The 17,103-nt window shown below is 38.7% G+C and overlaps 1 protein-coding gene across 9 annotated transcripts in view; it reads right to left on the bottom strand.

The window, feature by feature from the left end:
- The window catches only part of CTBP1 (C-terminal binding protein 1), a 410,482-nt gene that overhangs the window by 7,388 nt on the left and 385,991 nt on the right, over positions 1-17,103 (bottom strand). For all 9 annotated transcript variants that reach the window (XM_065405602.1, XM_065405605.1, XM_065405598.1 and 6 more), the window contains 4 exons: positions 16,057-16,263; positions 9,138-9,352; positions 4,702-4,832; positions 2,333-2,460 (listed from right to left, as the gene is read on the bottom strand). In XM_065405602.1, coding sequence (XP_065261674.1) covers positions 2,333-2,460; positions 4,702-4,832; positions 9,138-9,352; positions 16,057-16,263 — 681 coding nt within the window. The remainder of the gene's footprint in view (positions 1-2,332; positions 2,461-4,701; positions 4,833-9,137; positions 9,353-16,056; positions 16,264-17,103) is intronic.

The following is a 17,103-nucleotide window of genomic DNA, read 5'->3' as shown; positions in this document are numbered from 1 at the left end:
CAGTCAATGGGAGTTTTGCCATGGACTTGAAAAGAATCAGAATTTCACCCTGGCCTCTTATTTACCCTCTCTTACTCAAATTCCTCCTTAAATATCCATAGCACATTTTCATCTCTCAGTTGCCAAGTATTTCCTACATTTCTAAAGGAAAATTTAAGTACATCTGATGATTGCTCTCTCTAACCACTTCCTTCAGTATATTTGCTTAGACTTCATGCAGCCTTCAAGTTACAACTCTTCAGTTTAATGTTGCATCTGGCCCTAAAAAGCTGAAGAAAATGGAAAGACTCCTCCCAAATCATTTCAATGAGTGCTGTATCAGATTCTTGAACATCAGTTTTGGGATGATCTTGGTTCCCTACTGTAAAATAGATGATACTAATCCCGCTCCCATTGAAGTAAATGATTGTATTTCCATTGACTTTAATGGGACCTGGACTGGATCCTGTGTCTTTTTTTGGCACCTATCCTGCATGCATCCTCCTTTTGGGGAATTCTGAGACAAAGGATTCATTTAATTTCATATATTGATCTTTTCAATCAATATATTAGCCTGGCTGCCATTTAGACATCCCACCAGTCCCCTTTGCTAACATTTATTTTGCACTTTTGTTTATTTTAAATGTATTTTGCAATCTTCTTTCAACTTGTGACTTTGACTTTTCTGTGTCACACTCCCTTTTTTCAGAGCTGATCTACATTCCTGTTCTGTGGGCTTTAGGTTTTTTTCCTTACCCGTGCTTATTCCTTTGTACTTTTTTCTACAGCACAACGACACTAGTATTTTTATTTATTTTTTTCAAATCTGAATGTGTTTATCTTCAGATGGCATGCATATTACTGAGACATGCAGTCATTTATTATACGGTCTTTTTCCAATTATTCTCTCTCTCTCTGTTCCTCCCATGGCTTTCATCTACTCAATTTCACCCCACACTTTCTGTATCTTTTCTACACTTGTTCTGCTGAAATCCAATGTCTTCTCAACACCCTAATGTTGGCTTCACTTTAATCTTACTACAAACGATGTGCAAAAGGTTAAAGTGACAACAGCTTTAATATAAATCAATGCTTTCTAACTTTGATATTACAACCATCCTGTTCCAGAGCCTCTCTCATGCACATTTGTGTGTGGGCTACTGCAAACTTTTAATATATGACCACCTGTTCCTCTGTATAGCTAACTGATTCATATCCCATACCCCAGACCTAAGAACGACTCCCACCACCAATGCTGTCTCACTGATTGGCCATCCTAGAAATGTAAGGTGGTTTGCACATCCTATCCCAGAGATCAAGAATGTAACTCTTATGCAAAAAACCCAACCTCCATTAATTTATGGCACTAGAATCCCCGCCTGCAGAGTTTCCTGAATTGCACAGAAATGTGTTGGCACTCAACCACAGTGCAAGTGAAATAGATGGGTCTTGATGTCTGCAGAGCACTCAATCTGAACTGCACAGAGACAAAAAAATTACCAAATTCTAAAGAACTGACAGTAGTGATTAGTGAAACCTTTTCCAGCACACAAAACGCCACCTTTTATTTTGGACTCTATGGGATTCAAATCGAAACCAAGTTGCCCAAACTTCTCCTTATTTTATTAGTATTTCGTATTGAAGGTTTGACAGATTTTTCCTATATAAACAGTTAACATTTACATGGTTTGCTGTGATACTGGAGTTATTAGGAACTCAGAGTTGAAGTGATTTTTTTATCCTTGAAAATTACCCCTTCAGATGCTGGAATCCAAGATGCATTTAAATACAGACTTGGATGAATTGTGGAAGGTAGAGAGAAGCCAAGAGAGAATAGAACAAAAGAAACAGCACCAATGATGGTAAGTGTCAGAGGACAGCTAAGAAAGGCTACAAAAGGGTGGCTTCAGACCTGAAGAAGAACCATGGAAAAGGTCAGTAGACACCTCCAGCAAGAAAAAGAGGGTGATTTTGGTCACAGGGGTACACTCTAAATCATTTGGAAAAATAATTAGGGCTGTCAATTAACGGCAGTTAACTCAACCGATTAACTCAAAACAAATTAATTCGATTAAAAAATTAATTGCAACTATTTTTTTAAATTGCCTGCCCTGAAAATAATTATTTCCTGTCTCATTACTTCTGTTTATTACTGCAGTGTACCAAAACAATTAGTAGCGGTGGGTAGAGTTGGTGGGTATCTGCTGGTCTGTTAACTCCCCCCTGCTTGAAGAGGTAAAGAAAACCCAGTTTGGCCCACCTTAATTTCGAAAACTCCAACAAAGAGAAAAATCGATATATTTGTTTAATCAAGAAAATATTCAGTGAAGGAACAAGTATGAGAAGTTAGTACCTGTGATAGCCCTACGGATCTCTCGTGCTGCTTCCTCCCGCATCTCAATTGAAGCTTGTTCACTGTACCAGGCTGCATGTGGGGTACAGATCAGGTTTGGTGCATCCTTCAATGGACCCTGACTAAAGCTAAATGAAATTTTAAAACAAGATCAAATGACAAAAATATACGTTGGGGGGGGGGGGATGGGGAATGAGGGGATTTTTGCATATTTTTAGAATTAACAGCTACAACCACAGGATGAACTGTAGCAATACTTTTGGGGTGGATTTGTTTTAAATTTTACAGTTAATTTGATATATTTCTAGTTGTGTAAATAAGTAACAATTATTCTCCTTGGACTCAAGGGGTGGCATAAAAGAGAAAGCAGCACTAGATTCTGTCCAGTGCCACTCACACTCAGATAGAGAAAAGGATACGGTGAGCCCAACCCCAACATCGGTTCAAGAAACGACTCAATTTGGGTCCATTATGACAAAATTTATCATCATTTTTACACCCCTAAACAAAGCTTTGTTTCTTTAAAGAGACACTGTTAGCTTGAAATCTAGTCAATTAAAAAAAAAGAGTTAAAATTAGTTCCAGGTAATACACTTGTCTGTATCCCCCTGACAATTTTTTCCTATTTCACATGTTCCTGATTTTAGTTAGTTTCTCTCTCCTGTTGCAGTGTGAAAAACCCACCTAACAATACTAGAGATGGACTAACTGACCGACTGACTATCCAGGGGAAGCAACGAAACCGACTATACAAAAAGTGCTGTCAAATGTACAAACTAAAACGGAGAAAATAGTGACACTTTCCCCCTCCAATTTCTTTCAGTTATAATAATCTTGAAGTGTTACTTGCAACAAGAGGAAAGTAAATATTTTTAGACAGAAGTCTGCTCTCAGAGTTGGCAGAAATTCTTAAAGTGACAGACTTCATCTCTAGTTTAAAATACCTGCCAAAACTTTCTCCAATATAATATTTGCACAACAACGGTTAGTCTCTATGGACTAAATGTTGTCCTCAGACAACACACACTGAAGCCCAAGGAAACTATGGCCCTGATCTTGCACTTAAATCTATGTTGATGGACCCCTGAACCTACAGGGACTCCCCACTCTAGTCAATGGGGCTTCTTGTGGGTGCAAGGATTTGCTTGTGCAGATCTGATGGCAGGAATGGGGATATCTGAAAGCAGAATTTTGCCCCATGGATATTAGACTGTGGTTTTGCTCACGGTATTGCTCTGTTGTAATGGTTACACTTAGAAGTAAACAAATGCAGGGCCAGAATAAGAATTTTTTTTGGTGTGGCATCCTGTATACTACAGATGCAAAAACTCCACAGGGAAGGACCCTTTATCACTATTTTTAAAAGGGTTATCTCAGATGTCTCAGACATCTGATGAGAGGAAAATCACAAACCAGATGTCTCTATAACCTATCCTCAAGTCCTGAATCTGTTCCTCTTCAAAGAGTTATGAGGATTGTAGACGTTTAAACCATCTAATAAGAAATACAGGCTTCTTCCTGCCTGCATCCAGCAACTGCACGATTGTCAGTTCCTAGGTTTAATCCATTGCAAACCACTCTCAAACTCAGAGGTTCAGGACTCATGGAAAGACTGTAATGGTATTTTCTGTGTTTAAATCATACCACCAAAACTACTAACTGGAGACACTGGTACATTTGTGGCTGCAACTGTGGACTTCCTAATGGTATTCAGCAAACTAAATAGAGTGTCACCAACTCTGCTAATGGTAGCAAAAATATCGGGACTCTGGTCATCTCTCTCAATTCCACAAACTTGCCTGCTTATAATTCTCAGGTACCCAGTAGAGAGAATCTGGATGGATACGAAATCTATGCAATCAGGTGTCAAGGTCACACCCATACACCTTCATAAAAGGATAGTTTTTCCAAAAAAATCTCAACTCCTCCCACCTTACTGAAGAGTACTTATACCACCACTAACTTTCCTCTGGCAGGGAGAGCTGGCCAGGCCTTCCTCCTATCAATGACAGGAGAGGAGTGTGTTCTTTTCCAGGCCGTGAGGCACAAGGCCATGCCCAGCCTTTGAACTTGGGTTCTTGGTGCAGGGCAGTGCATTTCACTACTGAATTACCCCCCATTACATTTTTTTAAATCTTGTATTTAACTTTTTTTTCTGCTCCCTCCTGACTGTGTACAAAAGCTCCATCTGCATTTGCATTAATCCAGAGCTGCACAGATGCATATTGCTTTACTAAGAAGGATTCAACTACTAGGTGGAAGGAACGCTTCTTTGCTTCATTGCTGTTGGATGCATCATGCACTAATACTTAAAAATAAGAAAGTGAACAAAATATAAAAAAAAAAATAAAAAAAAAAAGGAAAAGCACCTGAATGGTTCTGACTCATGTACATCTAAGGCTGCCCCTCGTATCCTTCCTTCCTTCAGGGCCTGTGCAAGTGCTTTTTCGTCTACTAACCCACCTCGAGCTGTGTTGACCAGGAAAGCCCCTTGTCTCATCTAGGGAAAGTTAAAAACAAGGATGATGAAATAAAAATAAATGAAATAAAATCGTTGTGGCATTATTATTTACTCAAAGGAAGCATCCATTACAACAAAGGCTATTCAACTGGATTAACCTATCACCAGTTGTCTTCCCTTTCCATTGGAAAGTACCACAAAATTTGATGCTTCAAATGTAAAATAATATTTCACAGCACTTATAACGTTTTGTTTCTTATAAGTAGGGTGTCTTGTAACAGAACCAATGCTTTACATACTGTGCAGTACACGACCAGAAGAAGTAAACATGCAAATGAAGCTGACAGATTGTTTTGTTTTATTTTATTTTTTATTTCACTGTGAAATTGTACGAGACAGAAGCTATTGCACACTGCTAAACAAAATCACATTTTGTGGTTTTTAAACTTTTATGCAAATGAAAGGCTAAATGGATCTTTTAGAAAACTCAATGATTTTGCATCTTCCAAGACTTTATGATTTAGTTAGCAAGATGTAGAAGATTTATACTTTATTTACTGCTCATACTTAAACTCACTTCCCCCTCCCCATGAGACTTTTCAAATCAAGACCCAGGAAATTCTTGTTTTATTCAATTAAAAGGCACTGGAATGGTATTGGCTGGGAATGCTGTGAGCTTTGGCAAGAGGCTGTAAACTGCGTTGCTCAGATTAGCATTATGGTCCTCCACACTCAGTCTCAGCTACAAGACTTCATGCCATAATGTAATCGCAACATGAACACAAAATGGAGATTTAAATTAGAAAGATGATAGCCTAGAATGAAGCTGGGAATAAAGACTTCGGGGTCTCACGTCAATCAACACCAATACTTAAGGATCCATAGCATGTGTCCCATACATAGGCCCCAACCCTGCAAATATTACTTCTGGGGGAATTCTGTGCCAAAATATTAAAAATTCTACACCACTAAAATTTAAAGTTCTGCGCACAATATTTTAAATTCTGTAAAATTCTGCATGTTTTATTTGTCAAAATACGCAATATAATCATCCTGGTTTCAATTATTTTAGTAATTTATTTAAACTACAATACAATGGATGGAGAATGCGAGTGGGGAGCACTGGAGGAAAACTCCAAACCCCCTCTAATAGTAATGTAGCTAGGTTTGACCCTTTAATTCTAGTTATTAGTCAAAAAATATATGCAGCCGTATGCTCAGTGTTACATCACAGGCAACTGAAGAGCAAGTGAGGGCTGAGGAATCAAATTAACACTTTATATTGGCTACTGACCATCTCCAGAAATGTCAGCAGCAAACAGTTCATGGAGCACATTTTGATCGGAAATTTTTTCAGTCCAAAAATTTAGACCAGCTCTAATCACTAAAGCACCCATAAGCATTTATGATGCCATTCTGTCCTTTACACCACTCTGGCAATGTAAAGGAGCCTTAAAACTTTTACACGGTTTTAAACTCCTGGGGGGAATTCGCTAAGAACAATGGGAACAATTCACTATGCAGGCAGGCTGCTAGAGTCTGCTCTGCCCGAGAGGGAGAGAGCCTGCCCCACAACTACCTCCTCAGAAACACAATAAAGCCCTGCCCTTCCACATCGAGCATGTTGCAATAGCAAGCGAGAGGGACAGACACGTGACTGCCCAACCCCACCGCCCCGGCTGTGATTTATGTCTCTACCGGCTGGTCCAGGTGCCCGAACTGACATGCCTGCATTGACCGAGAGGGGTGCATGACCATTCTTGCAGTTTCCCTTTGTTTCCCCATCAGAAGTCAATGACGTAGAATTCCCCCCAGGAATAAAACATTTCCATGCATCAAAATGAGCACGGTAGAAGTGTTTGCAGGATAGGGGTCATAAATAAGGATGGGTGCCCAAGTCCCCATCTTGAGCTGATCCCATCATCACAAAAACAACAAAAAACAATTTTTGAATAGTGAATGAACTTTAAAAACTTATTCTAAACACGCAAAGGATTTTTACAGGATCATCAGTTGCTCTTTTGCAACTAACACCTGGGCTTGAAATGCCAAACTGATGCACAGTAGGAGTATTTAAAGGAAAAAGAGCAAGGGAAGGAATCTCCTCGAAGTCGTTTGGTAGGATGGTTGGAAACAAAACAATTAAGATTTACGCGTATCTGGTAAGATCCTAACAGAATTCATGTACTATATTGGCCAATCCACTCGCTCGAACCATGGTCTGACCCCTCTCACCTGCAGTCCTTTAGCCCTGCAGGGGGACATCTATGGATTCCGGGGAAGCATACATGTGCACTGCCCACTTCAGCACTCACATAAGTGACAGGACGCATTTGGCCTTAAGTATCGTGTAGAACATTTATATATCCTCTAAAGAGCTTGGAAATTTTAATCATAGTGGATACCGCTCAAATCCCTTTTCCATCCACAAAAACCTTCCTTGACTTTTCATCTCCAGTGCTATTTATACAGCTGTAAAGCTAGTAGTAAGATAAATCAAAACCAAACAGAATGTGGATGTATAATTGTATTCTAGAGGGAGTGAGCTACGTGAGTCACAGTCAACTGCAATGGTAGTTGCAGATTAGGAATGCCTCTTTTCAGCTATTCTAAATTAATCCTGTGTATAATAATTGCAGTTACAAGAGATATTGCAATAAATAAAATGTCTCCTTTACAAATTTGTAATGTGATGAACAGGTAAAGATGATTTCTGCTTCAGGAAAAGAACATTGAGCACTCATTGCCCTGGACTCAGTTTACTTGAGCTACACAGGAGATGGAAGGCCAAATGTGCTGGCTGGGCAATACACCAAATAATTTAGAGGAGAAGTCAGCCTAACAAGGAAAGAGAGGCTCCTTCCTAAACTTTTCAAAGAGATTTCAAGGATATTCAATTTAAAAGATCCATTAACACGCAGTTCAGGTTGCAACTTTCCCCTTTGTGCATATATAAATGAGACCTTTTCATTATATTAACACACAACACTGCATAATGTGGCATATTTTATCATGGAAGACATATAGGCCAACTATGGCATATGTAGGTATAAAAATGATGGCTAATTTGATAATTTTAGATTTCAGTGGATCTCCACGTGGGTGCAGGGGTTTGCCTGCGCAGAGCTTCTTAACATACGAGGACCTTTCTGCTCAGTATTATATGATAACATAATGAAAGAGTAATCATAATGTACATGAGTGTAGTATTAGAATCTATACTGAACAGAACAAAAGTCTAGAATGAAGACGTGACAGAGGACAGCTTTCTTTGCTCCCTTCACACTGAATTTCCTAGCTTTTGAGAGTTTTAAACTCAGATGATCTTCTACTTGGATTTTTCTACATAGAGTCAATTGTCCAATTAAAGTATCTATTATTACATCTCATTAACATTAGGGCATGATCCTATGAGATGTCGAGCATCCTCAACTCATACTGAAATCCCAATGAAGTCCATGGGAATAGCAGGTATTTGGTATTTCTCAGAAGCCAAACAATCATCATTTTAATTCAGTAGAGATATCTTTCATAGAACTTATGTGTTATCAAATAGATTCATACAATAAATGTATAAAGAGCACCAACAATGCAAAATGAATGTACAGGATTTCTTAGTTCAAATTACCATTTTTACTTATAGAATTGCCACACTCATACATTAAAAAAAGCTACACCTTTTAATATACATTAAATATACCAAGGTTCGAGGCAGCAAATAAATATTGAATGCAAAAACCAAAATGTTTACCTTCTGAATTTCTCCAAAACAGAACAATTGCTGCAGTTCTACATTTGGATATGGTTTAAGTATTTAGTAATTTTAGAATGCTTCATCCCAAGACCAAATCCATTTTATATATTATTTTCCCCAAATAACCTACTACTGTAGTGTGAGCAATTATCAGGGAAACATTCTGCAACTATTAGGAATTAACACAAGGGGTCGCCAGTTAGTCATGATCCTTAAGTTAGGGATACAGAAACTCAAACTGTAATTGAAGTATAAAAGTGAAGTGCAACTTTTGTTACTAATATAAAGAGGATGTATGTACCTGAAGATACAACAGAAGTGCTTTTAAATAAATGTCAATGAATCGAGCAAGCATAACACACTATTTCCACAAAAGAGAAATCAGCAAGTAAAATGAATGAAAAATAACACTGTATAAGATATCATCTATTTCTTAACCAAATATAAACCTGCTTAACAAAACAGTGAAATAGCAGATGGAAGAGAAAATTAATACAGATCTGAATTTGCATGTTTACATGGAGAAACTCTACAGTTTGCAGAAAATCAGTAATTATAAAACTACACCCAACCTACATTTGGATAGTTACCTGTTTAATGGTGAAGTCATTAATAAGATGATGATTGTGTTCATTCAAGTTGCAGTGCAGGGTTACACAGTCACTGTGAAATAGCAGGTCTTGTAAAGTGCTCACCCGCTGCAGTCCAAGAGCACGTTCAATGCCATCTGAGAGGTATGGGTCATAAAAAAGAACACTAAAGCCAAAGGCCTTTGCACGTAGTGCTACTGCTTGCCCAACACGTCCTAGAATGACACAGACATACAAACAAAAGAGAATGTTTCTGGTAGGAAGTGGCATACTTGTATAATTATTGTTACAAAACATGTATGTGGTGCTGTAAACTTACATGGGATTTTACAGAACATAGAAAAGAGACATCCCATGTCCCATTAGAAATTCTCATTACATAGCTTTATATTTAAGGATTAGTTTATGCCATCCCTGACCAAAACAAAGCAACAAGACTGCTCCATAAATATAAACAAAATGGCAAGCTGTAATGCCAAAAGCTGGAATGTATGGGATCTATGGGAACCTGGATCTGCTTAACAGGTGGCACCATTTGCTGGACGTGCTGATGACAAATCACTGATGTTCCAGACTGTTCCCTGCAGTGTAGTTGTTGCCATGCCAGTCCCAGGATATGAGAGAGACAAGGTGGGTGAGGTAATACCTAAAGAAGAGCTCTGTGTAGCTCGAAAGCTTGTCTCTCTCACCAACAGAAGATGGTCCAATAAAAGATATTACCTCACCCACCTTATCCCTGCAAAGTACTCATTTTTGCCCATGTCTGAACAGTCAGTTCTAATAAAAAGTTGTTAAGTGAACATTTGCAATTTGAGTTAATACGAAATAATTTCTTTAAAGTTCCCTCTCTGCCTGAATTTATGACACACTACTCATCAAGCTGTGACAACATGATTATTTCAGAAACAGTTCAATACTGAAAACATTCACATTTTTGTGATTGCTATTAGCAGATGAGTCTACCCTCCCAACTTGGTTTTCGGTTTATGCAGTCTTTAAAATTCTTTCAGCTCACCTGCCCCGCCTGCCCCTGCCCCCAGCCCCACATGCACTTTCTGAGATGGTACTTTCCACTTTTACATCCTTCTTGATGATGGACTTATTCTATAATGCCTACAAGAAACCTGCCATAGGTCTTTTATTTGTTCATTATCGATATAGCTAAACCATAAACAAAGGAGCTCCATCATAACATGCACTAGTCCTGTTGAGTAGCTGAAGTGATCATCTTGTGTTTAATATCTGTACTGCATAGTGTCTAGAAGCCCCACCGTGGTAGGCACTGTACACTCATCTATAATGAAAAGACAGTCCCTAGCCTAAAATAAACTCCTAATCTAAATAATACAATCTACCATATTGCCTTAGTTCTTCCTCATTTACCCTTTCTTACTCTCTTATTACTTCCTTAAGTCATGTTTTAAGTTGGTTTGAGGAAAGGATCCCACCTTGCATGTGTACTGGGAGGTCCTTATCTCACTTATTATAACACACCGATAAGTAATATAAATCAAGGTCACGGGACTGGCATGTGCTGTGTGAAGAGAGTCTGGGAATACGAATGTTTTGAAGAAATACAACTATTTGTACTGTACTGTACTTTATACTCAGCTATCAGGCTTGTTGAGAATTTGAGACATAAGGATATTTCAGAAGTATCAGAATCACTAGACTCACCAGGAAAGCCAACGCTCAGCCTCAAAAATATCAACGGAAAGTTTTATTTTGTAACATCTGTGTCTACTCAAAATGCAACAGAATAAGATAGGAAAATCCCATGTCTTTCCAACTGTGTTTTAAGGGATTTCCCAGTGTTCTTCAGTTTCTTTTTGAAAAACACAAGAAGCCACAAAAGGAGGTCTCTTCTTGACCATTTAACCTGAACACAGTAATTCTGGAATGTCTGGTGATGGATACATTTAGAATATTGAGCAGTCAGTCAGTATCACTGGTACTGTTTGCTTTTCCCTGGGGACTTCTACTTTAGACAAAGTCTTCAAAACATATTGAAATAAAAGACTGTGTACACTAGTTGTTTGCTTTTGAGGATCTGTTTATAATGCTTAATATGCAGCAAGGGAGATTTAGGTTGGATATTAGGAAAAACTTTCTAACTATATGGGCAATTCAGCTCTGGAATAGGTTTCCAAGGGAGATTGTGAAATCGCAATCATTGGAGGCTTTTCAGAACAGGTTGGACAAGCACCAGTCAGCAATGATCTAGGTTTACTTGTTCCTGCCACAGCACAAGGAGCACAAGATGACTTCTTGAGGTCCCTTCCAGCCCTACATTTCTATGATTCTTTGAAAATCAGAAATATCACAAACTTCTAGTATAATTAAAATATTTTCAAGATTCATGACCTATATAGCTCAAGTGTACATCAGTGTACATAATCTGTGAACAGTAATTTCGTAAAGAACAAAGTGTATTACATATGCTATCTTCCTGTACCTCTCTTAGGAATACATTATGGGTAGGTCTATTGGAATGGATTGACCAGTTTAAAACTGAAACCTTCTGTTCATTACAACCAATCCTGGTGTATAGACTAATATATTAGAGCCTTCTAATGCATGTGTGGAGCCTCCTACTGAAATCACTGAGAGCCACATGTACGTGTGTGAGGGAAGAAACTGGCCAACAATGATTTAATGGGAGAAAAGTTTGCTGTAACTGATGGTCCAGATTTAACCATAAATCTCTGTACAAGGAACAGACTGCATCATGAATTGGCCAGGAGTTTAAGAATGTAAGAGCAGCCACACTGGGTCAGACCAATGATTCATCTAGCCCAGTATCCAGTCTTCTGACAATATCCGCTGCCAAATGCTTCAGAGGAAATGAATAGAACAGGGCAATTATCAAGTGATCCATCCCCTCTGATCCATCCCTAACTTCTGGCAGTCAGAGGTTTAGAGACACCCAGAACATGGGGCTGTGACCCAACCATCTTGACTAATAGTGATGGATAGACCTATCTTCCATGACCTTATCAAATTCTTTTTTTGAACCCAGTTATAATTTTGGCCTTCACAACATCCCCTGACAAAGAGTTCCACAGGTTGACTGTGTGTTGTGTGAAGAAGTTCTTCCTTTTGTTTGTTTTAAACCTGTTGCCTATTAATTTTCTTGGGTTTACTTTTGAAATTACTGTCAAAACACCACAGCACAACTCTACAGCCTGCAACAGCTTTCCTTCCTATCCTGAAAATGTTTCTAATAAATAAGTCTAATTTAAGGAAATTACCACAAGGGTTAGTTCAAACTGTACATCAACATTTCATTAGTAACAAAATGATACGTGTAGACAGCACGGGTGACATTCTGTTCCCCCACCCCTTGTTCTACTAGCCCCTTATACTCGAGAGAAGTGGAGTGTTATTGAGGGGTGTGGTATTTGCAGTATGCAGATAATGCTAACTGTATATTGCCATCTTGTCTGACATGGGCAATGCAACTCAGCACCTCAGACAACATCTAGCTGAGACTGAGGCATTGGTGAAAGCAAGCTGTCTGAAGCTGAATCCTGACAAGACTAAGAGGATGATGGAAAGCAGGAAGCAGCCATCGGTAATATCGTCCCCTTTGATTGAGGGCGTGCATCTGCTGCTGGTCACCAGGGTTTGCAACTAAGGGGTGATTTCAGACTCCCAGTTACTGTTAAATGATAACTGTAGCAGTAACCAGATTGGCTTTCTATTAATCCAAGTACTTCTATGCTCATCTTCAAGAATATCTAAATGCTTTTACCATCTGTAGCTGGCCAGGAGGTTGTGACCTGTTCTTTCAGATACAAGCCTAGCTACTGTTATTCATACCTTTGTCACCTCAAGATTAGTCTATTTTAACATATTCTATATGGGGCTACATCTTAAAACCATTCAGAGACTGAAGCTGATACAGAATGTAGCACCTCACTTATTAAGTGGGATATCGCATGCGCACACACACACACAATAATATAGTGTATATTATATGACAACATATACTCTGGAATCTGCAATGATTGCCAGTTGGTCTCTGGGTAAAGTAACAAAGAAATAAGGTAACACAGAAAGCTTGAAATAATGTGGTATTATTTATGTAGCATTCAAAGGATGCTACACACTTTCTAATGACACAGAGAAACAAAAACCCAGGCCTGAGAAAATTACAGTCTGAACAAACAACAAGCAGATGAGAAATGGGATGCAAGAGAAGCAAATGATTGAGCAAAACAGTGTTGTTCAGTAAACTTTTTGCTTGTTTTACTTCTCTCATTATCGCTACAAGCTGAGGGAGGGTGGAGACTGGTTAACAGGCCTTGTGGAAGAAGTGAGTTTAGAAGAGGGATATGAAGAAGAGCAGCAGGAGGCTTAGCAGATCAAGTGAGAGTGAAGGGGTCAGAAGTAGGGAGTTTGTATGAAAGAAGGCACAGAGAAAAGAGTGGGTGAAGGAAATGAAAAGGCCAGTGAGTGATGCAGGTTGGCCAGATCAGAGGGTGTGGAAGTGATTGGTTTGGGCTTTGGAAGGACTGACTATGAGGAGAGCCAAAAGGCAGGCAGGAGCTAGTCTTAGAGCTCTTTGGAAGTGAAAATAAGGAAGGGCATTTCTTGTGAAGAAGGCAAGAAGTAGTCAGTGAAAGGATGTTAAGAGACCCCGGACATGGTTAATGTGGCAGACACGTCGTATTATCCATACAGGACAACTTTGGAATGATTGAAGGTTGAGCTAAGATGATGATAGTTAGGGTGACCAGATGTCCCAATTTGATAGGGGCAGTCCCGATATTCAGGGCTTTGTCTTATATAAGCGCCTATCATCCCTCACCCCGTCCCGATTTTTCACACTTGCTAGCTGATTACCCTAATGATAGTGGAAAGATATAGCAGTGGTTGAGGCCAGGGATGAATATGGACAAAAGTGGAGAAGACATTTTGGAGATGTAGAGAAAACATTCAGCAGGATTTAGCAATGGCATCAAGGTGGCATGGAAGTAGGAGAAGTTGGGACTAATTTATTTTACATGTGCAGCATTTTCTATAACAGCCTTTCATGATTCAGCAGTTGTGATGTCAACACATTTCAGTAATAAACTGAAACAAAACCAAAACGGAGACAAAACCAACTAGGACTGGAACTGACAGCTATGATAAGCGGCATCTTCTGCAGAACACAGGGTACCTTAAGGCCAATATGCTGGTGAACAAGATTTAGATTAAAATATATTTGCAGACTAGTGACAGATAACTCTTTCATAGAATCATAGAAATGTAGGGCTGGAAGGAACCTTGACAGGTCATCAAATCCAGACCTCTGCATTGAGGCAGGACCAAGTAAACTTAGACCATCCCTTGCAGGTATTTGTCCAACCTGTTTGGGTTTTTCTTAACCTCAATTATGAGGATTCCACAACCTCCGTTGGAAGCCTATTCAAGAACTTAACTATCCTTATAGTGAGAAAGATTTTCCTAATATCTAACTTAAATCTACTTTGCTGCAGATTAAGCCATTTACTTCTTGTCCTACCTTCAGTGGACATGTAGAACAATTGATCAGCGTTCTCTTTATAAAAGCCTGCAACATATTTGAAGACTTATAAGGTCCCGCCTCAATTTTCTTTTCTCAAGATTAAACACACCCAGTTTTTTTTTTAACCTTTCCTCTCAAGTCAAGTTTCCTAAACCTTTTATCATTTTTGTTGCTCTCCTCTCCCCAATTTGTCCACATCCTGCCTGAAGTGTGGTGCCCAGAACTGGACACAGTACTGCAGCTGAAGCCTCACCAGTGCCAAGCAGATCAGAATAATTCCTCCCATGTCTTACATACGATGCTTCTGTTAATACCCCTGAATGATATTAGCCTTTGTCGCAACTGCATCACATGGTTGACTCAAATTCAATTTGTGATCTACTATAACCCCCAGATCCTTTTCAGCAGTATTACACCTAGCCAGTTATTCCCCATTTTGTAGTTGCATATTTAATATTTCCTTCCTCAGTCTAGTACTTTGCACTTGTTTTCAATGAATTTCATCTTGTTGATTTCAGACCAATTTTCTAATTTGCCAAGGTCACTTTGAATTCTAATCCAATCCTACAAAGAGCTTGCAACCCCTCCCAGCTTTGTGTCATCTGCACTTTTTATAAGCATACTCTGTACTCCATTATCCAATTCACTAATGAAAATATTTTATGAATCTTGCAGGACCCTTTCTGGTATGTTAAAGATAACTGTAGGAGGGAAAAATATGGGGAAAACAGTAATGCTGAAATAAGCCCAAATGGAGTATTGGACAGCAAGTTAAATAGGATTATGCAACGTAATACGGCACCAAATAAGGCTAATCTGATATTGGGATAATTAGGCAGAGGCCTCATGATGGAACAGGGAAGTGATATGATTTATAGGATTCTGCAGCACCTGTGTGTCTGATTCTCAGAAAGATGTAGAGAAATTCAGGGTAGAACAACAACAAAATTAGATAGGTTGTTGGATGGACTGACTAGGTGGAAATATTAAGTGATGATTTAGGAAGGGGAACAAAGTAACCACCTATAAATATTTGAAAGTTATAAAAACCAAGGATGGAGAAGTACTATTCACCATGATACAATGGAGTATGATTAGAAGTAATGGGATGAAATTAAAGAAGAGAAAGATTAAAACTATCAGGAGAAAACTATTAGATTTTGAAGTAGTCTTGTAAGGTAAACAGAGGAAGCCCCATGAGTTGGGGACATTTATAATTTTTATTTAGCATGGGTATTACTTGTTCAGCATACAAGCTTGGACAAAGCGAATATTTTGCAAGGAGCAATCCTGCACTGCAGGGGATGGCTTACATGACTCATCTTTTCCATCTTCAATTTCCACAATTCCATCACAATGGGTAAAAAAACCGGAAAATCAACTGTCTACTCAGAGTCAACATACCTAATCCAATAATGCCCAAGGTTTCCCCTCTAATCCTGGCAGCTCCAGAAGCAACTTCCCGAATCTGCTCAACACTCTGTACTCTTGTGCCTTCTCGCAAGGCCTGGTGAAGCCAGGTGGTTCGCCTGTAAAGGTTCAGGATGTGGCACATTGTAGAATCTGCTGTCTCTTCTACTGATGCAGCTGGCACATTACATACTGCAATTCCTGAAAGAAAAAGGTGGTTATACATTTACTGAATATGTCACACACTCTTTTCCCCCCCCCCCCCCCCGCCCCCTCACTCAAAAGTCACCCTAGAGTTTACGGAATAAATTATTCTAGAGTCAAGGATATTGTAGATTTACAAATATTTACAATTGATATTTTCACATGCTGTTTGTATGAACATCAGAGTTCATGGCTTGAATGATAGTGGCAGGACTTGTTAAAATACATAAATAAAGTATGCAAAAAGCTGGTTTTGGAATTCGTCACTATTTAATATGTTTTAAACTTTACAGGAGTAATGAAGAGATGCACTAAAAAAAATTCCAAAAGGAAAGTTGCAAAAGGGATATTGTCTGGTAGTTCAGTCCCCAAAACCACTATTAATAGAAACATATTTATGACATTTCAAAAGTTTTCACAAAAACAAAAATTCTTTGAATGTAAACATCCCTTGCAAAAGTGCAGCATCTGGTTAATGCATGACAGCACGCAAGTGCAGCTATGTAATCTATTTCCATTATCAAACCTATTTGTTAAATGTATGATTTTTAATCTTTTTTTTTTTTTTTTTTTTTTGAGGAGGCTAGTTAAATGGAAATTAAAAGGTACAGTTTCCAAAAGTGAAATGCCTGCAAGCAGCAGGGAAACGTAAAAACACCATAATAGAAGCTCAACTAAATATATATCCCAAATTAAAAACCTGCCACCATGGATAAAAAACAGAGTAAACAAAGTGGTTAGAGGCAAAAAGACATCCTTTAAAATTGGAAGTGAAATCCTACTGAGGAAAATAGAAGGGAGCATAAACTCTGGCAAGTCAAGTGTAAAAGTATAATT

The sequence above is a fragment of the Emys orbicularis genome, chromosome 5 (genome assembly GCF_028017835.1).
Source record: "Emys orbicularis isolate rEmyOrb1 chromosome 5, rEmyOrb1.hap1, whole genome shotgun sequence".
Classification (NCBI taxonomy): domain Eukaryota; kingdom Metazoa; phylum Chordata; order Testudines; family Emydidae; genus Emys; species Emys orbicularis.
This window is presented reverse-complemented; position numbering and strand designations above follow the sequence as displayed.